The 20,901-nt window shown below is 40.5% G+C and overlaps 1 protein-coding gene across 1 annotated transcript in view; it reads left to right on the forward strand.

Moving 5' to 3' along the window:
* Window positions 1-20,901, forward strand: part of Scai (suppressor of cancer cell invasion) — a 175,288-nt gene that overhangs the window by 151,358 nt on the left and 3,029 nt on the right. Inside the window, exons 15-17 of the mRNA XM_004662802.2 lie at window positions 11,242-11,314; window positions 14,845-15,018; window positions 15,216-15,316. Of these exons, the coding sequence (XP_004662859.1) occupies window positions 11,242-11,314; window positions 14,845-15,018; window positions 15,216-15,316 (348 nt within the window). The remainder of the gene's footprint in view (window positions 1-11,241; window positions 11,315-14,844; window positions 15,019-15,215; window positions 15,317-20,901) is intronic.

Here is a 20,901-nt window from a genome sequence, read left to right on the forward strand (position 1 = left end):
AAAACGCATGAATGGACTCTCAGTGGAAAATAATAAATCCTCCTGCAGGAAAAAAATATTCAAGATTTCCAAGATATCTGGTGGGAGGTTTATTTTTGTTATATAACCCAGAGTAATTTTCTTTTATAGAAGTAGAGAATCATGGGTGATTTGTTTTCCTCTCTGCACACCTAGCTTCTGTAGTTGAAAATCAAACCTGTCTCATACTATGACAATAAACATTGAATATCAACATACTGTTTTTCATATACTTAGTTTTGCAAAAGAATATGTGATAATCAGGAAAGAATGACCCTGAATGTTTAAACAAGTGGTAGTCATCTAACTCCCATATCCCTTTTTAATGTTTTGCTATTGAAGCAATGCTTTTCAGTGATCCTTAAAAGAATTCCAGTAGCCAAACACTTAACATTGATTATTAAAATTTTAAACCGTAGTAGTTTATAGGAAAAGGGAAACACAATCTTTAGTCTTTGTATAATGTTCAGACATATGCTGGATGTTTAGATCCTCCACTTAAAGCTATTTCTGTCATGGATGTTCATGTGAATGTAGAAATTGGAGAAGCAACAGGGGAGTAAAAGATATGGCTGGTAGCCAAGAATGCTGATCCCAAGTATATGTTTGTTCATTTTATTTTCATTCTAAATTTCAAAAGCATTTAACCCACCTTAAAAATTTTAAGACATTTCTTGCTACCCATTTTGTCAAGTTTAATGTTAGAATTTTTATTTTTAGGAAAAGTTAACTGTGTGCTTCCTTAAATCTGTGTGTATGTGTGCATGGGGAAGAAGGGTTATGGAAGAGAGTTGGAGGTGACTGAAGGAAAAGGTTTAGAAGGTATCTTACTTAACCTTGTCAAGCCAGAAGAGTTCCTGTGTCTTCAGAGTTCACAAGATGCATTCCAGGTCCTTGTGACTAAAAGGGAGTCGGTGTTGCATTTTGATGGATATGTGCAACTCCAGGTTGTAGATATTTAATATGTATATATTCTACACATTTACGATAGTTTGCTAATCCCATATTCTCTCAGTCTGGCTGGGCATTATTGGCTCCTACCTTTTATAATTTCATGAATACCATTCAGCGTATTTGCTTGTCATTTCTATGGTACTGTTTAAGTATAGAATGAATACTGGATGCTGACCTTAAAAAGCATCATTATGGGGAAGGGGTACACCCTTTGTGCATCATTAAAAATGCCCTGACTCGTTTATGTATTGAGATGTAATCTTAAAATTCAATATTCTGATGTCCAGAACAACTGAATACTAGAAAGGATTTTTGTTATGTTTCACATTGAAACTCACTCTAGCCCAAACTGTCCTCAAACTCATGGTGGTCCTCTTACTTCAGCCTCTCAAGTGGTGGTATTTAAGGGATGAACCACCAGGTCTAGTGATGCATTCACATACAGCAGGGTCTGGAAAATCCAGTGAAGGAGGACATGGTTTAAGTGAACGTGTAAGACGCTTTGGCTAACTTGAAAATGGAAGAACCATGGGGCTCTGTGTCCAAGGACAGAGGTGCTGGACCTTAGCCCACTACTTTTAAAAAATATTTTATTTATATTCTTGAGAGAGAGTGTGATAAAAAGGAAAATAGAAAGAGAGAGAAAGGGCACGCCAGGACCTCCAGCCACTGCAAATGGAACGCCAGACACATGCGTAACCTTGTGCATTTGGCTTTATGTGGATACTAGGGAATTGAATTCTGGTTGTTACGCTTTTCAGGCAAATGCCTTAACTGCTGAGCCATCTCTCCAGCCCCCACTGTGTTGTTATCCATCTTGCAAAATCTCATTACTTACTATTAGCATAGCATAGATTACCATAGGAGTACCTTCTTATGAGAATACTTACTGTGTTGTTTTGAGACAGAGCAGATATTTACAGAAAGGCAAGCAAGCTGGCCAGCAAGGCATTGCCACCTACAGCTACAAAGACAAATTCCTTATGAGATTGGGAAAAAGAAGCACTGCATCCCAAACTTGCATTAGCATATGTTTATTAGCTTTGCCATCACAAACATTCAGATTGAGGTACTTTGCACTGTCAAGTTCCTGTCAGCACATTTAGGTAGGGCTGTGCTCTCCAACAGTGCAGCTTGTGTGATTTCCTTTGGATAGCCCATACATATCTAAAAAATTAAATTGGCTTGGACAAACATCTTGAACCATGCAGTGAAGAATGTCTAGGCACCAGGAATCAGATCAGGACACAAACCTGTCTGTCCTTGCAGGAGTTAGTGTACTAGCCAACCATGGTGACTCAAACCTGTAATCCTATCCTCAGCAGTCTGGTGTAGGAAGATTGCTGCAAGTTCAAGCCTAGCCTGGACTAAAAGTAAGATTTAGGTCAGCTTGGGCTTTAGAGTGAGACCCTATATCAAAAAACATGATTCCAATGCCGGGCGTGGTGGCGCACGCCTTTAATCCCAGCACTCGGGAGGCAGAGGTAGGAGGATCACCGTGAGTTCAAGGCCACCCTGAGATGACAGAGTGAATTCCAGGTCAGCCTGGACCAGAGTGAGACCCTACCTCAAAAAACCAAAAAAAAAAAAAACATGATTCCAAAGCCGGGCATGGTGGTGCATGCCTTTAATCCCAGCATGCGGGAAGTCAAGGTAGGAGGATTGCTACGAGTTTGAGGCCACCCTGAGACTTCATAGTGGATTCCAGGTCAGCCTGGGCTAGAGTGAAGCCCTACCGCGGGGAAAGAAAAAAAAAAAAACATGATTCCAGCCAAGCGTGGTGGCACACATGTTTAATCCCAGCACTTGGGAGGTAGAGGTAGGAGGATCACCATGAGACTATATAGTGAATTTCAGGTCAGCCTGAGCTAGAGTGAAACCCTACATCAGGAGGAGGGGAACTTTTGATGTGGGCAGATAGATGATGTCTATGCCCTTTCTGGTTGCCACAGACAGTTGTTCTCATTTCCTGGACTTGTCTTGTGAGTGTCCCTAGGTTCTATCCTGTTCCTCTTACTTCCCAGCCATAGCTGACCTCCCCTGGTTTTATCTAGTTTTATGACTTTTTCTTAGGAGGTGTGTGTATAATGTGTGGTATTGAGTGTATGTATTGTGTGCGAGTATGCATAGATATACCTACCCCATGTGTGCATGTTAGAGGCCAGAGTAGAAACTTGTATGTTCTCTTCTGTCATTTCTTCTTCTGTGTTGTTTCTTTGAATCAAAGTCTGCCCTTTTTTGATCAGACTGGCAGAGCAATAAGCCCCAGAGATTCTCCTGTCCCCACCTATCTCACAGTTGAGGTTACAGGCATGTATGGTCATACTTGGATTTTTATGTGGCTGCTGGGGATTGAAGTCAGAGGTCTTTGTCCTTGTGTGCCCTTACCTACTAGCCATTCCCCCAAGGCCATGGCATTCAAAACTTGAATCACTGTATCTATGCTTGTTGTGTACAAGAGTATGGTGTCCAGGCTAGACTTCGCTCTACAGCTGTACTTCTAATCGTCTACCTACTCTATAGAGCTCTTCTCCCACTAGCCTCCTCCTTGCAGTGATTAGCTCTTATACTTGTACAGTTGCCTCAGCCAAAAGTCTTGATTTCATGCTTGATGTTGTTTTCCTTCTTTCCTGTCCCACATTCATTTTAGAAAACCCTCTAGGCTCTAATTACATATTCAAAATCTCAGCACCTCTACTGCAATACTCACTTGAATTTTTTTTTTTTTTTTTTTTTTTTTTTGGTTTTTCGAGGTAGGGTCTCACACTAGCCCAGGCTGACCTGGAATTCACTATGGAGTCTCAGGGTGGCCTCGAACTCACAGCGATCCTCCTACCTCTGCCTCCCAGTGCTGGGATTAAAGGTGTGTGCCACCACACCCAGCCTCCCTTGAATTATTGAAGTAACTTACCAATTAACCTTCCTCCCTTGACCTTACTTCACACCTTTAACCCCAGCACTTGGGAGGCAGAGGTAGGAGGATTGCCGTGAGTTCAAGGCCACCCTGAGACTCCATAGTGAATTCCAGGTCAGCCTGGGCTAGAGTGAGACCCTACCTCAAAAAAAAGGGGGGGGGGGGCACAAACATAAGTATTTAGAAGGTAGTTTAGTGGGTATAATATGTTCATTTATCTAGACAACAGTAGTAGGCCCCTCCCCCAAGGCTTTTGGCCTCCCCAACCATAGGCTTTTCATTATGCTTTCAGCACCAGGCAGGAATTCCCTCCTTTGGAGCCAGCTTCAAGTCCAGTCAGAGACCAGTTGGTTTCTCCCATAACAGACAAGCCACTGTTGCAGTCAGGTTCACATTGCTGGCAGAAACCACCTGACCAAGAGCAGCTTTGGGGGGAAAAGGGTTTATCAAGGGGAAGCTACATGATGGCAGGAGAAAACAATAGCTGAGCAGAGGGTGGACATCATCCCCTGACCAACATCAGGTGGACAATAGGAACAGGAGAATGTGCCAAACACTGGCAAGGGGACACTAGCTATAACACCCATAAGCCCACCCCCAACATTACACTGCTTCCAGGAGGTGTTAATTCCCAAGTTTCCATCAGCTGGAAACCTAGCATTCAGAACACATAGGGTTTATTTATTTATTTATTTCATTTTTATTTTTATTTATTTATTTATTAGAGACAAGGAAAAGGGTGTAGGAGAGAGAGAGAGAGCAAGACAATGGGCACACCAGGGCCTCTAGCCCCACTGCAAAGGAACTCCAGATGCATGCGCCACCATGTGCACCTAGCTTATGTGGGACCTGGAGAATCAAATCTGGGTCTTTAGGCTTTGCAGGCATGTGCCTTAACCGCTACGCCATCTCTCCGTCCCCATTACACATAAGCTTATGGGAGACACCTGAATCAAACCACCACAGCCACCATGGCACCAGTTGGCACATTTAGGTTGGCTGGGTACCCTGCTGGTTAGGAACATTGATGACTTTTCTCCCCCTATACAGTGCATAGCTCATTCCAGCAGCTTTACAGGTGGTCAACAGGAAGGATGCTTCCAGTTCAGCTGCAGTTTGATTTCTCAGTGACCTGCAGCCTAAGCATGTGGAGTGTTTTACTATAGGGTATTGCCATCTAGGGCCTTGGCAATAGCATGTAATGTTTTCAGGGCTTCAGGGGTCTCCAATACTGGACATTATCCTACTCTGACACTGAAATTTTCATGTATTTTTTCTGAACCACTGTCTAATTCATTTTTAAAAGTATTTATTTATTTATTCATTTATTTATTTGAGGGGGGGGGAGACAGACAGAATGAGCATGCCAGGGTTGTCAGCCACTGCAAAAGAACTCCAAATACATATACCACCTTGTGCATCTGGCTTACATGGGTCCTTTGGCTTTGCAGGCAAATGCCTTAGCCACTAAGCCATCTCTTCAACCCTAATTCGTTGCTTGTTTGTTTGTTTAAAGTAGGGTCTTTCTCTAGCCTAGGTTGACCTGGAGTTGTCCTGAAACTCAAAGCAGTCCTCCCCACTGCCTCCCAAGTGCTGGGATTAAAGGCATGTGCCACTGTGCCTGGCCTAATTCATTTTTATAAAAAATATGTTTTTTCTTTTTATTTGCAAGGGGAGAAAATAGAAAGAATGTATGGGGGCTGGAGAGATAGTTTAGTGGTTAAGCATTTGCCTGTGATGCCTAAGGACCCCAGTTTAAGGCTCGATTCCTCAGGACCCATGTAAGCCAGATTCATAAAGTGGCACATGCATCTGGAGTTCGTTTGCAGTGGCTGGAGGCCCTGGTGTGCCCATTCTCCCTGCATCTATCTGTCTCTCTCTCTCTCTCTCTTTCTCTCTCATTCTCTCTCTCTCTGTTGCTCTCAAATAAATTAAAAATAAATAGACAAACAAATAAGCAAAGAATATATGGGTGTGCTAGGGTCCATTACCACTGCAAACACAAACAAACTCCAGATGTAAGCATCGCTTTTTTTTTTTTTCTTGTTTTTTTTTGAGGTAGGGTCTCACTCTGGCCCAGGCTGACCTGGAATTCACTAGGGAGTCTCGGGTGGCCTCAAACTCACGGTGATCCTCCTACCTCTGCCTCTGGAGTGCTGGGATTAAAGGTGTGTGTCACCACACCACCACACCTGGTGTAAGCACCACTTTGGTACATTTGGCTTTACATGCATACTGGGGAATCAAACCTGGACCAGCACACTTTTGCAAGCAAGCACCTTTAATCACTGAGCATCAGTATCCTTTTTTTTTTATTGAGAGAATTTCATTTTAATAAAAATGTCCTCGTTTATGTTGGCTCTTCCTTCCACAACTAGAAAGTAACTTCACAGCTAAGAAATATCTGTTTACTCTATTTTTAAAAATATGTTTTATTTATTTATTCATTTATTTGAGGGAGGTATGTGTGACTCAGGACCTTTATATGACTATATTGCTTTAAATATACAAAAAGCCCCAAACGTTGCTGGTAATGAGGATAATAGCAATGCTATGCTAAAATGCATCTTTAATATGTCAGTTTAACAAAACTTACAAAAGTTTGAAAAGATTCTTACTGTTAAGAATGTGCAGAAAAACACTCATATGTAGATGGTATGAATATCAATAGGTAAAAATAATTTAGAATTTAGGGTTTTCTATTATATTCAAATGTTTATTTCACTGAGAAACTCCTGGGATTAACTGTATATACCAACATGCTCAGCTTTTTTCTTCTTTCTCTCTCTCCTTCCTTTCTTCATTTTTTTTTATTTTTATTTTTTTTTAATATTTTTGTTTATTTTTCTTTATTTATTTGAGAGCGACAGAGAGAGAGAGAGAGAGAGAGAGAATGGGCACACCAGGGCCTCCAACCACTGCAAACAAACTCCAGATGTGTGCGCCCCCTTGTGCATCTGGCTAATGTGGGTCCTGGGTAATCGAGCCTTGAACTGGTGTCCTTAGGCTTCACAGGCAAGCGCTTAACCGCTAAGCCATCTCTCCAGCCCCCTTTCTTCATTTTTATTTCATTTATTTATTTATTTATTTTGGAGTTTTGAGGTAGGGTTTCACTCTGGCTCAGGCTGACCTGGAATTCACTATGTAGTCTCAGAGTGGCGTTGAACTCATAGTGATCCTCCTATATCTGGAATAAAAGGCATGTGCCACCATACCTGGCTTTTATTTTTATTAATTTTTTCTTTTCTTCTTTTCTATTTTTTTATTAACAACTTCCAACTATAAATAATATCCTATGGTAATCTCTCCCTCCCCCTACTTTCCCTTTGAAACTCCATTCTCCATCATATCCCTTCCCCCTCTTGATCAGTCTCTGTTTTCTTTTGGTGTCATGATCTTTTCCTCCTATTATGATGGTCTTGTGTAGGTAGTGTCAGGTATTGTGAGGTCATAGATATTCAGGCCATTTTGTGTCTGGAGGTCACGTTGTAAGGCCTGGCTTTTATTTTTATGGAGACAAAGGAATCTTGTTTTCCAGGCTGACCTTAAACTCCTGATTGTTCTGCCTCTACCTCCCTAGTGGTGGGGTTATAGTCATTTGTGACTATATGGGGCTTTTCCTATACATAGAGTTGATTTTTTTTTTTTTATGACAGTGGTTGACATATTTAAGGTCACAAAAATAATTCTTTCTATAGTTTTGGTCACTACTTTTTTTTTTGCTTTATTTTGTACATTCAAATTATTTACTTGAAGTTTATTGATGGATGATGTACATTATGGAGACTCTCCCCCCCCCCCCCGTAGCCTTCTAGTTTTTATCTTTTTAAAAATTTTATTTTTATTTTTATTTATTTGAGAGAGAGAAAGAAGCAAAAAGAGAGAATGGTGCTCCAAGGCCTCCAGCCATCTCCAACCATCTGGCTTATGTGAGTCTTGGGGAATCAAACCTGGGTCCTTTGGCTCTGCAGGCGAGCATTTAACCACTAAACCATCTCTCCAGCCCCCATCTAGTTTTTCTAACCATTCTGCTGTCACTTCACTATGGGAAAAAAATCTTAAATGTTTTGGGTCTGTTCTGGACTTTTATTCTGTTCATTGATTCTCTGCCTAGTGCCACATATTTTCTTTGCTGAAGTTTTTAAGTAATATCTGGCATCTAGTTCCCCCTGTTTTTCTGTTTTCTTTCCTTACTAATCTATTTTTACCATATGAAATTTTAACATGTTCTTTTTCTGTTGAAGGGCTGTTTTTATTGAGGTTAGGTCAAATTTTAATTAGTATGGAACTGAGGGGATGGTTCCATCTGTAATAGTACTTACTGCACAACCTGAGTACCTGAGTATAATCCCTAGCACTCACATAAATATGCCAGGTGAGAGCCAGGTATGGTGGTCCACACCTTTAAAAAGCACTTGGGAGGCAGAGGTAGGAGGATCAAGGCCACCCTGAGACTACATAGTGAATTCCAGGTCACCCTGTACTAGAGCAAGACCCTAGCTTAAAAAACACAACAACAGGTGAGGTAGCGTGAGCCTATAACCCCAGCTTTGAGGTAGGTGGAGATAGGAGAATTGTGGGGACTTGCTGGTCAGTCAGTCTAGTTGAAAAACAATGAGCTCCAGGATCACTAAGAGATCCTGTCTCTTAAGAAATGAGGCAGATGATATCCTCTGACCTCCACATCCATGTGCATAGGGTACCTGTACCTGCATGCACACCAAAAATGATAATCAGTACATTGACATTTTAGAATGGGTTCATCTTTAAGAACATAACATGGCTTTCCATTTGGTTTTATTTTTAAATATTTATGTGTGTGCGTATTTATTTGAGAGAGAGAGAAAGAGAAAATGGGCATGCGGGGGCCTCTAGGTGAAGGAAAAAAAAAACCCAGTAGGGGGTCCCCACGCTCTGCCCGAATATGGCGACACCCCAAATGACTCACGAGAAGCGGTCTTGATGCAAACTGCAAGAGGATTTTATTCCAAGCATGCTGGGGCCCACAGTCGTACACCTCATGGGTAGAGGACTGCAGAGCCCCGAATGCAGGAACAGGACAGTTTTTATAGGGTTTCTAACAAAGCCTGTGCATTAGACCAATAATTTTTTTAATATCAGGAGCCCACAGGGTGTTAGCCAGTCAGTTTGTGCCACCCCATAGTTTCTAAGCCAATTAGTTTAATTTGTTCAAGCCCCTCGTGGACCAATCATTCTCTAATGACCTTGGTGGTCAGCATTTGCGCAGGTCCTTGGGTGGGAGTAGCAGAGTGTGGTACCAGTCTCCTATGACCTTGGAGGTCAGCATTTGCGCAATTCCTTAGGTGGGGGTAGCAGAGTGTGGTATCAGCCTCCTATGACCTTGGTGGTCTGAGGCAGGCTGCTACAGCTTATGGTGCGAGCTACTAAGGCTTACAGTGTGGGCTATTAAGGCTTATAGTGTAAGGCTTATAGTGCAGGCTATTTACAGAAACCAAATAAATGGTTCACTTCATTACTCATTTTCCATCCTTGAGGGCTATCTCATGCCCTTTTTACCTAGTTTTATATTAGGAGCGGGCTCTGATATAATGAGAAGAGGGATTCTTTACTTGCTTCCAACAGAGAGTAAAGCCTGGAGTTTGAGGTATGCAGGGGCCCGCTTAAGCTCCCTTTGGAGCGTGATAATATTTCTGGGCTTCTGAATTCTTGGGCCTTTCATAGGCACTGCAAGCAAACTCCAGATGCATGCACCCTCTTGTGCATCAGCTTACATGGATCCTGGGGAATCAAACTGGGGTCCTTAGGCTTTTCAGGCAAATACCTTAACCAATATGCCATTTCCTCAGCCCTCCTTTTTTTAAAAAAATGTTATTTATTTACTTTGGGTTATGTGCATGTACACACACATGGAAGTCAGAGGACAACTTTCAGGTCAATCTTCACCTTGCCACCTCATGTGAAGCAGGATTTCTCTAGTTCTCTTGTTCTTCACTGCACTCCTTGTGGACTTGAGCATATGGAGGGTGAATTCTCCTGTCTCCACCTCCCATCACAGTTTCTGACCTTCATGTAGGGCTTGGGGGTCAAGTTCAAGTACTAGGGCTTGAGTTCCAAGTGCTTTATCCACTGAGCCAGCCCCCCTATTTTTTACACCATTTATTAGTATTTAAAACATTTTTTTCATACTCAGTTTACTTGTAAAAATTTTGTCTTATTTTACCAAGTGGTTTATGATGATGTTATAATTACATTTTTTTTTCCATGTAGATCTGCATTAGGGAAATGGTGTCCTGAATTATGCAGAATACTCTGCTTTGTACTTTGAGTGTCAGCTTAATTCTTGCTATAGTTGGCACAGCACACTGAGTGTATCCTATGTGAGTCATTGCTGTGAGCCTTAAAAAGGGATGATTCCAGTTCTTAAATTCCAGCAAGTCAGAGATTGGAGCCTTTCAAGTTGACAGCCAGATCCTCCTCCTTGGAAAATTTACCCTGGTGTAACAGTGTATGATTTCCAATGGATTGGCTTTTTGGGTAGACAGCCAAGTGACCTGTATCTACCAAGAAGCTACAATCATGTATATGCCTTTATTTTAGTGGGTTTTTTTTTTTTTTTTTTTTAAGCTAAGGTCTTATTCTAGCCCAGGCTGACCTGGAATTCACTCATTATGTAGTCTCAGGCTGCCTCAAACTCATAGCAATCCTCCTACCTCTGCCTCCTGACTTCTGGGATTAAAGACATGTGCCACCATGTCCAGTTTATTATGTCTTTATTTTATTTTATTTTATTTACTTTTTTTCCCTTTCTTTCTTTTTTTTATTTTTCGAGGTAGGTTCTCACTCTAGCTCAAGCTGACCTGAAATTTACATGTAGTCTCTAGGTGACCTCAAACTCATGGTGATCCTCCCACCTCTGCTTCCTGAATGCCGAAATTAAAGGCGTGCTCCACCACACCTGGATGTTTGCTTGGTATTGAGATGTGACTGGTGTATCTACAACTGCTGCTGTTTCCATGTCTGCTTGTAAATTGAAGAACCAGGGCTAGGAAGATGGCTCAGTGGTTAAAGGCACTTGCTTGCAAAGCCTGCCAGCCTGGGTCTGATTCCCCAGTACCCACATAAAGCCAGATGCACAAAGGGGCACATGTGTCTGGAGTTTGTAGTAGTAAGAGTCCATGGCATGCCCATTCATTTATTCTCATTCTCTCTCTCTCTCTTTCTCTCTCTCTCCTTGCAAATAAGTAAATATATATATCTTTAAAAAATAAATTGAAGAACCCAATTAATAAATCAGTGCCATGTTTTGGGAAGTTACTAAGGAACTACCATTGGTCAGATCTTTAATAAAACCCTTAAATTCTTATATGTTACAGAATTTCACAAACTTGTTTGGACAGCCATTGGTCTGCTTGCTTTCTCCTACAGCATATCCAAAAGCTTTACAAGGTATGTTCTCTCAGTGCCTGTAACATCTACAAGTTACAAATGAAAAAATACTGGTCTTCATTTTTGTCTCCTGTTGTGATTCAGCCTGGATATATGGTGTTTAATGTAGCAAATATCAACCTGATATGTACCAAGAAGCCTTGCCAACAACTAGGCTTCCTTAATGTTCTACCATTAGGCTTTGAGGTAATTCATTTCTGAGAAAGAAGTGGATTGGTCCTTTGCTGTTGGAGAGCTCAGAATTTATACATCTGAAAATTTGTTTCACAGGTGTTTGGTTTGGTTTGCTTGTCATATCCATACAGCATGGTTTTCTACATCTTTGGTTACGTTTTTATACATAGGAAACTACTTAGCTGTGTCTAAGAGTGAGGGTAATCCAACTGGCACAACTTAAAGGGTCTCTCTCTCTCTCTCTCTCTCTCCCCCTTTTATTTTTATCTTGTTCTTTTAAAATAAAAGAATCTCTTTCAAGTCTACCAGTAGGACAAGTTAGTTTGGGCCATTTCTTTGGTAGCTACAAAGTGAAAGCCTTTTGCCCTTAGTGATTTGCTCTTAGTAGGTAACATATAAAACCTAAGTCTAACTCCCAGTCATTTCCTAGGTAAAATTAATGAGCAAACCTTAACACTGTCTTAGTGGTACTTGTCACTCTTTCACTATCTCCCTGACTGTGAATAGTGCTGATGTCTCTCTGTGGGAGATGGCATTTTACTGCTACTTCCCAGCCAGAAGTCCTGTCTGCTGACATAGTTTGACACAGGAAGTGATGGTCAGCATTTGAATGCCTGAGAGAAGCTGGAGACTTTCACCGTTGTTTTAAGGTAAGTTCATCTGTTTAACAAGGAAATTCATGTAGCAACACTAAGTTCATAATCCAGATACCAAATTTGTAGGAGATAGAACTTACCTTCAAACAACGGTAAAATTCTCCTGCTTGGAGTATTTTGTCATCGTTTCTCATTGTTTCTGGAGGAGTATAGGCCTTCCATCTACTGGAGAATGTTGTCATACTGTCCTGATATAGCTTCATTTAAAATTACATGGTCATATGGGTTCATACCAAGGCTTTTTGGTCTGCAAGAAAGACTTCAGTGTGTAGAGGAGGAGACTTCGACTTTGGAGGCTACCTAGCCACTTACTGTCTGTGTGACCTTGGAAAGTTACTCAGCCATTCTGTGCTTCTGTTACTTCATCTATCAAATAGAAATAATATTCTCCCTGCCTTACACAATAATGCTAGGTACCTAGAAAGGCCTCTGTACATATTTACATTGATGTTAATATACCTTGTTATGATATATGTCCTTAACACTTTTACTCCAGTGTCCTGTCTTTATGCAAATACAACCACCTAAACAAATTCAAAATTCTATTATGAGAAACATTTTGGATTTACTTGGGGGCATCACTTCTCCTGACCTCTGCAGAAGGTTGGCTCCTGTGGACATGGAAGGAACAGGTGCATTAGTGAAGAAGCATCAGACAAGGTTCTTACCCATTCAGTGTCTGCAGCCTGTAGTTCCACCACCATTAGCCAAGGCTTACTTTATTCATTCAACAAATAGTTTTTGTTTGATTTTCAACATTTATTTCCTGGGCAATGTGTTAGGCACTGGGTACATTGGATCTGATAATATAGTTATGTTTCTCACAGAGTTAATGCCTAGTCAAAGATAGATATACCTAACGGGCAAGTACCATAACCAGGATGTGTGAGTGTAGCAAAGGGGTGAGATGATATCTAAAGTGGACAACATGGGCAGGTAGAGTTGAGTGTGAAGGTGAGGAGTGGCTCTGTCAGCAGAGAAACTGTGTGCTATGGCCCTGAGCTAAGAGCTTGTGAAAGAAACACTTGAAGAAGTTCATTTCCTCTAGTTGGAGGATAGAATTTGAGATTGTGTGGCTGATGAAAATCCTTACGATTTGTGATGTGATACAAGCAAAAGAGTATGGGCTACCAGTGAAAGATTGTAAACAGAAGAGAAACAAAAGAACATTCAGTTTACCTCATAGAGAATGAATTGGGAAGGGGCACTGATGAAGTAGAGAAATGATGGTGCTGGAGCACAACAGTGATGGAAATAAGCCCATTGAGACAGCAGAACTGGGTATGAGAGGCAGAAAGAGCAAAGTAACAAGTGAATGTATATCCAGTGGCTTTCATGTTAGTAGCAATAGTGAAACTTGATGAGAAATGTGGTTTAGAGAACTAAAGGGGAAAGCATTTGCTGTAAGTGTTGACATACTGAACCTTGAATTTCCCTTGAGAATGAAGTTGAATGCAGAGGTCTCAAGCAGTGCTATCCAGTAAAAATGTAGGGTATGTTACATGTTTTTTCTTTTAATTTTCTAGGAACCCCATTTTTAAGAAAAAGAAATAGGTGAAATGAGTGTTAACAGCATGCCTTTTTGTACCAAGGCATTCATAGTGCATCTCAGGTTGGAACCATCTCAGTCTTTTTGTTTCCAGCAGATTACAGGACTCACAGAGCTGGAACTATGGAGTTCAATCTTAGTCCTAGAGAATTAGGAATCAGTAGTATCTTAGTGATAACTAAAATCACAGCAGTTCGTGCTGCAGATTTGGCTCAGTGGTTATTAAGGTGACTTTTCTGCAAAGCCTAATGACCCAAAGTAGTTCATGTGTCTAAATGAAATTCCTTTGTAGCAGCTAGAGGCCCTGGTGTGCCCATTCTCCCTCTTTCTCTGTCTCTCTCTCTCTCTCCTTGCAAATAAATAAAATATATGTATTTTATTAAAAATATTCTTTCAAAAAAATCATAAAAGTTGGTGAGGTCAGCAGTGTTAGGTCCCTAAAAAGGAAAACTGTTAAGAGCTAGGCAGAGAGCCAAATGTGGCTCATGCATGTAAATTCAGTACTTGGGAGGTAGAGACAGGAATATCAAGAGTTCAAGGTTATCTATAGTTACTTACAAGGCCAAGCCTAACCTAGGATACATGAGACCCTGTCTCACGCACACACAAAAACCGGGCGTGGTGGCACATACCTTAAATCCCAGCACTCAGGAGGCAGAGGTAGGAGGATTGTCAGGAGTTCGAGGCCACCCTGAGATTCCATAGTGAATTTCAGGTCCGCCTGGGCTACAGTGAATCCCTACCTTGGAAAAATAAAAATAAAAAAGATGTAGACTGAGAAAGAGAAACTAACAAAGGAGAATGAAAAAGACTGGTAGACTGGTAGATCCAGTGTTCATCATACAGGCCATGGACAGTCCATTAGTCAACACTTGCCGCATTTGGATGAAATATGTTACTTCAGGGTTAAAATAGTAAGGAATATAATTAATTTTCTTTTCTCTTAAGTGTACTAGGCTCTATTTAACTTTATTCAATAGAAGATAATATATCTGGGTATGTTTTCATAGTTTCATGCAGATTTTGCATTGTTGAATTGAAACTTAATGACCGATGTAATTGTATATGCTATCAGATATTAAAATATTCCTCACATGTTCTTAACATTTTACAGAACTGTTCTCTATTATATAACATGTTTGTTATTACAGATCAATCTCAACGAGGTAGCCTGTTCACTCTTTTTTTGAACAACCCTCTAATGGCCTTCCTGTTTGTCTCTGGATTATCAAGCATGCGTAGAGGTCTGTGGGAAAAGTGTCAAGAATATCTTCGAAAAATCAACCGTGATATTGCCCAGCTACTGACCCATTCGCGTTCAATAGGTACCCTATGAATCTACTTGCACACTTGATAATGCATACTATAATGGATTAAAATGGTTACCTACTTTTAAGTTGTTTGGAGTCTTAAAGGTATTTGTCCTAGGTGGGAAAGTCCAAAAGGCTTTTCTGAACTTTCTTCCCTCTTGAAGTGTCATTGTCATGTAGCTTCCTTTTACTGTCCTTTTTCTCCTCTGCAGATCAGGCATTTCTCCAGTTTTTTGGAGATGAATTTCTTCGCTTGCTTCTCACAAGATTTATCTTCTGCTCAGCCACCATGAGGATGCACAAGATCTTTCGGGTAGGCAAAGTGTTCAAGATCAGGTTTGCCTTCGTACTCAAGAGTCATGTACTTTGCTTTATTCACATTAAATAAAGTTTGAGACCCAAACCTATACTAAAGTAAAATGTACAGTGTAAAGAGTAATAGTATTGTGGACAGAGTGGTACATGCCTATAATCCTAGCACTAGAGGCTGAGGCAAGAGCATCAGCCTGGAATACTAAATGAAGGAGAGAATTTTCACTATTTTTATAGATCCTTCCTAATCTGTCTCATTCTCAAATGCAACTAATATCCTGAGTGTTAAAATTATTGACCTTTTGTTAAACCTTGTCATATTTATATTTGTATTTATGCCCAACATACTGATAAAAAAAATTTTTTTTTCTTATTTTCAATCAGTATTATGTTCTGGGGGCTGTAGATATCGCTCAGTGGGAAAATGCTTACCTAGCGTGCATAAGGCCCTGGGTTCAGTCCACAGCACTACCAGAAAAATGCATACATACATATGTCTAAATCTTCCTGAGATTGAGCCATGTTGATGATTATAGCTTTTATTAATTGATTCTTTTTTGTTTTGTTTTGATTTGATTTGGTTTGGTTTGATTTGGTTTTTTGATTTTTCTGAGGCAGGGCCTCCTAGTCCAGGAACTCTCTATTGCTTAGACTGGCCTCAAATCATTCATTAATTTTGACTGTGTAATTCAGAGCATTTGACTATACTATATGTCACAAATTAGTATTAGTTCACTGATAGTGGAAATTTAGATTACTTCCAAGTTTCATTATTGTATAAATAATACCATTTTGAAATTCTTCTATCATTTTCCTGGTATACATATATAAATTTTTCTCTAGGATATATACCTAATAGCCAAAATACAATGTCACATATATAAGCAAGTTTTATTAGGTAATGCCAAACTTTTTTCTAATTATTTTTGTTTATTTGGAAGCAACAAAGAGAGAAAGAGGCACATAGATAGAGAGAGAATGGGTGTACGAGGGCCTTCAGCCACTGCGAACGAACTCCAAATGCATGTGCCCCCTTGTGCATCTGGCTACATGGGTCCTGGGGAATTGAGCCTTAAACCAGGATCCTTAGGCTTCACAGGCAAGCACTTAACTGCTAAGCCATCTCTCCAGCCCTCTAATTTTGTGGGGGGGGCAATGAAAATCAGAGAGAATTTGCTCACTAGAGCCTCTTGCTGCTGCAAATAAACTCCAGTCATATGTGCCACTTTGACATCCAGCTTTACGTGAGTACTGGGAAATCAAACCTGGGCCCACAGGCTTTGCCAAGGAGTGCCTTTAATCACTATGCCATCTCTGCAGCCCCAAACTATTTTCTAAGCCATGTTCCTCATTTTAAACTTATGCTCTAGCATGGAATGTGTAGGAATTTCTGCACTCTGATCCTTCTCTACTACCATGTGTTGGAACCATGCTTTATGTTTTATGTGAGTTGAGTGGGTATAAAGTCATCAGTCCTTTTGATTTTGATTTTTACGTCCTTTGCTAATATTGAGGTTGAGCATCTTTTCACAAGTTTTACTTTATCTCTTCTTTTTGAATAGGGTTCCAAGTTTTTATTTATTTGCACGTGCACATATGTTTGTGTGTATGGGCACACCTGGACTTTTTCTGAGATATGTATGTATGTGTGTGTGTGTGTGTGTGTGTGTGTGTGTGTGTGTGTTTTATTGACAACTTCTATAATTACAGACTATAAACTATGGTATTCCATCCCCTCCTCCACACCTGGATGTTTTGCCACTACAAATGAACCCCAGATGCGTGGGCCACTTTTACTTTGTATCAGGCTTTATGTGGGTGCTGCGGAGTTGAACTCAGGCTTGCAAGCATACACTTTTAACCACTGAGCCATCTCCCAAACCCTAAGTCTTTGTTGATTTAGTTCTATCTTTTTGTTCTATGAAGTCATATATCTAGATAATACTGTTCTTATGGATTTTTAAAAATACTTTTTAATATTTTATTTATTTACTTATTTGAGAGGGGGGAGGGAGAAAGAGATAGACAGACAGGGAGAATGAGTACACCAAGACCTCCAGCCACTGCAAATGAACTCTAGATGCATGTGCCACCTTCTGTATCTGGCTTACATGTATACTGGGGAATTGCAAGCAAGTGCCTTGACTGCTAAGTCATCTCTCCAGCAATTATTACAGGTTTAAAAAATATATTTATTTTTTATTTTTCAAGGTAGGGTCTCACTCCAGTCTATGTTGACCTGGAATTCAGTATTATAGTCTCAGGGTGGCCTCAAACTCAGGATCCTCATACCTGTGCCTCCTAAGTGCTGGGATTAAAGGCATGTACCACCATACCAGCTAAAAAGTGGTTTTTTGTTTTTTTTTTTTTTTGAGGTAGGCTATCACTCTAGTCCTGGCTGACCTGGAATTCACTATGTGGTTTCAGGGTGGCCTTGAACTCATGGCAGTCCTCTACCTTTGCCTCCCAAGTGCTGGGATTAAAGGTGTGCGCCACCATGCCCAGCTTGTAAAAAGTGCTTTTAGTAGTTTATTTGAGAGAGAGAAACTGGGCACACCAGGTCCTCTAGCCACTGTAAATGAACTCCAGATTCATATACCACCTTGTGCATCTGGTTTACATGAGTACTGAGAAATCAAACGTGGGTTTTTAGGCTTCACAGGCAAGTAAGCCATAAGTAGGTCTTTTGAGATATAACCCTGAAAATGCTGGGTGTGGTGGCGCATGCCTTTAATTCCAGCACTTGGGAGTCAGAGGTAGGAGGATCACCAAGAGTTCAAGACCACCCTGAGAGGACTTACTGAATTCCAGGTCAGCCTGAGCTAGAGTGAGACCCTACCTCAAAAAAAAGGAGATAATATAACTTTGAATTTTTGGATTCTGGTTATACAATATTATTCTGTTCACTCATATAAAATATCAACCTTTGGGCTGGAGAAATGGCTCAGCAGTTAAAGGCACTTACTTGCAAAGCCTGACTGCCCAAGTTCAATTCCCCAGTACCTACATAAAGCCAGATGTGCAAAGTGGTGCATGCATCTGGAGTTCCTTTGCAGTGGCAAGAGGTCCAGGTATAACCATTCTCTCTCTTTTCTCTTTCTCCCCCCACCCCTGCACACAAATAAATAAATTTTTCATTTGTTTGTTTGTTTTTCAAGGTAGGGTCTCACTGTTAGCCCAGGCTGACCTGGAATTCACTATGTATGTAGTCTCAGGTTGGCCTCAGACTCTCTCAGTAATCCTCCAACCTCTGCCTCCTGGGATTAAAGGCCTGCCACCATGCCTGGCTGATTTTTTTTTTTTTTTCGTTAGGGTTTTGCTGTAGCCCAGGCTGACCTCGAATTCACTATGTAGTCTTAGGCTGGCTTTGAATTCACTGCAATCCTCCTACCTCTGCCTCCCAAGTGCTAGAATTAAAGGCATGTGCCACCACACCGGTTTAAAAATGATTTTTAAAAATTCAAGCTTTTGAGGCTGCAGGCTTAGTGATTAAAGTGTTCACCTGCAAAACCAAAGGACTTAGGTTCAATTCTCCAGGATCCACATAAGACAGATGCACAGGTGGCACATGCATCTGGAGTTCATTTGTAGCATCTGGAGACCGTAACATACCCATCCTCATTCTCTCTCTCTCCCAAATAAATAAATAATTTTAAAATGTCTTTAAGGCCAGGCCACCCTGAGACTACATAGTGAATTCTAGGTCAGCCTGAGCTATCATGAAACCCTACCTCAGAAAACCCAAATATATAAATCTTTTTTAAAAATCTAGCCCAGGATGACTTATAACTCATTCTGTAGTCTCAGACTGGCCTTGAACTGACAGTGATCCTCCTACCTCTGCCCCACAAGAGCTGGGTTTAAAGGCGTGCATCACCAGGCATTGCTGAAAAATCCAAGTTTTTATACTGTCTCCAAATTAGTCTTTCACTTCCTTTTTTTCTCTCAGTATGACTCCCAATTTCTTTCAGTCACCTGCTCTGAAATCTTGGTCTTGTTTTGTCTTTTTGTTTTTTTTTTTTTGTTTGTTTGTTTGTTTGTTTTTGTTTTTTTGGTTTTTCAAAGTAAGGTCTTACTCTATCCCAGCTGACCTGAAACTCATTTTGTACTCACTCTGTAATCCCAGGGTGGCCTTGAACTCACAGCAATCCTCCTACCTCTGCCTCTCAACTGCTGGAATTAAAGGTATGTACCACCACACCCAGCTTGGTTTCTACCTCTCCCCCGCCCCTCGCCCCACAGTCTCACTCTATCCCAGGCTGATCTGGAATTCACTATGTAATCTCAGGGTGGCCTCGAACTCACAGCAATCCTCCTACCTCTGCCTCTCAAGGACTGGGATTAAAGGCATGTACTATCACACTTGCTTGGTCATTTTTTTTCTCAATTTTTATTAACATTTTCCATGGTTATAAAAAATATCCCATGGTAATACCCTCCCCCCTTTCACTTTCCCCTTTGAAATTCCATTCTCCATCATACCCCTCCCCATCTGGTCATTTTTTATAATTAATTTTTTTCCTAGCATACAAAGATGAGTTTCATGGTGACATCTTCATACACATGTATCATTGCACTTTGTTCTTATTCATTCCCTACTGCTTTTCTTTGTGCTCAGTCCTGCTGAACCCTTTTTCCTTCAAATAATCTCCCACTTCTGCTTTCATGACTTTCCATTATCCTCTCTTGTTACCCACTCCCCAGTGTGTTTAGCTGTCATACTCTCTCATACTCTCATAGACATATTTAAATTTACATTGAGATTCTGCATATTTTACTTAAAAGGATGGATCTTCAGTTCTATCCATTTCATTCTTTACAGTTGAATCAAATTCCATTTTGTTTGTAACACATTTTCTTTATCTACTCATTTGTTAGTTGATATCTAGGCTGGTTTCATATCTTGGCTATTATGAATAGTACAGCAGTAAAAATGGCTGCATGAGTACCTCTGAAAACCTAACTTACAGTTCTTTGGGTATATACCCAGGAAAGGTATAACTGGATCATATGGTAGATCTAGTTTTTGGCTTTTGAGGAACTGCTGTACTGACACCCATTGAGCAATGTATAAGCAATCTCTTCCTTGGCAATATTTATTCTTTTTTTTTTTTTAAGTAGGGTCTCATTCTAGCCCACATTGATCTGAAATTCCCACTGTAGCTTCAGGCTGGCCTCAAACTCATGGCAATCCTCTGGATTCTGCCTCCTGAGTTCTGGGATTAATGGTGTGCACCACAACATCTGGATTTTTTATTTGTTTGTTTTTGATGATAGCCTTTCTTATTAGGCTTAAATGGACTCTCAAAGCAATTTTAAATTTACATTTCACTACATTAGCTCATTTATTGTTTAGGTTATTTGGCTCTTTGGTATTTAATTGTTGGAGTTCTTTATAGATTCTAATTTTTTTGTTTATTTTTACTTACTTATTTGAGAATGACAGACATAGAGAAAGAAAGGCAAATAGAGAGAGAGAGAGAGAATAGGCACGCCAGGGCCTCCGGCCACTGCAAAGGAACTCCAGATGCGTGTGCCCCTTGTGCATCTAGCTACCATGAGTCTTGAGTAATCAAGCCTCAAACT

Source organism: Jaculus jaculus, chromosome 1, assembly GCF_020740685.1.
Source record: "Jaculus jaculus isolate mJacJac1 chromosome 1, mJacJac1.mat.Y.cur, whole genome shotgun sequence".
Lineage (NCBI taxonomy): Eukaryota > Metazoa > Chordata > Mammalia > Rodentia > Dipodidae > Jaculus > Jaculus jaculus.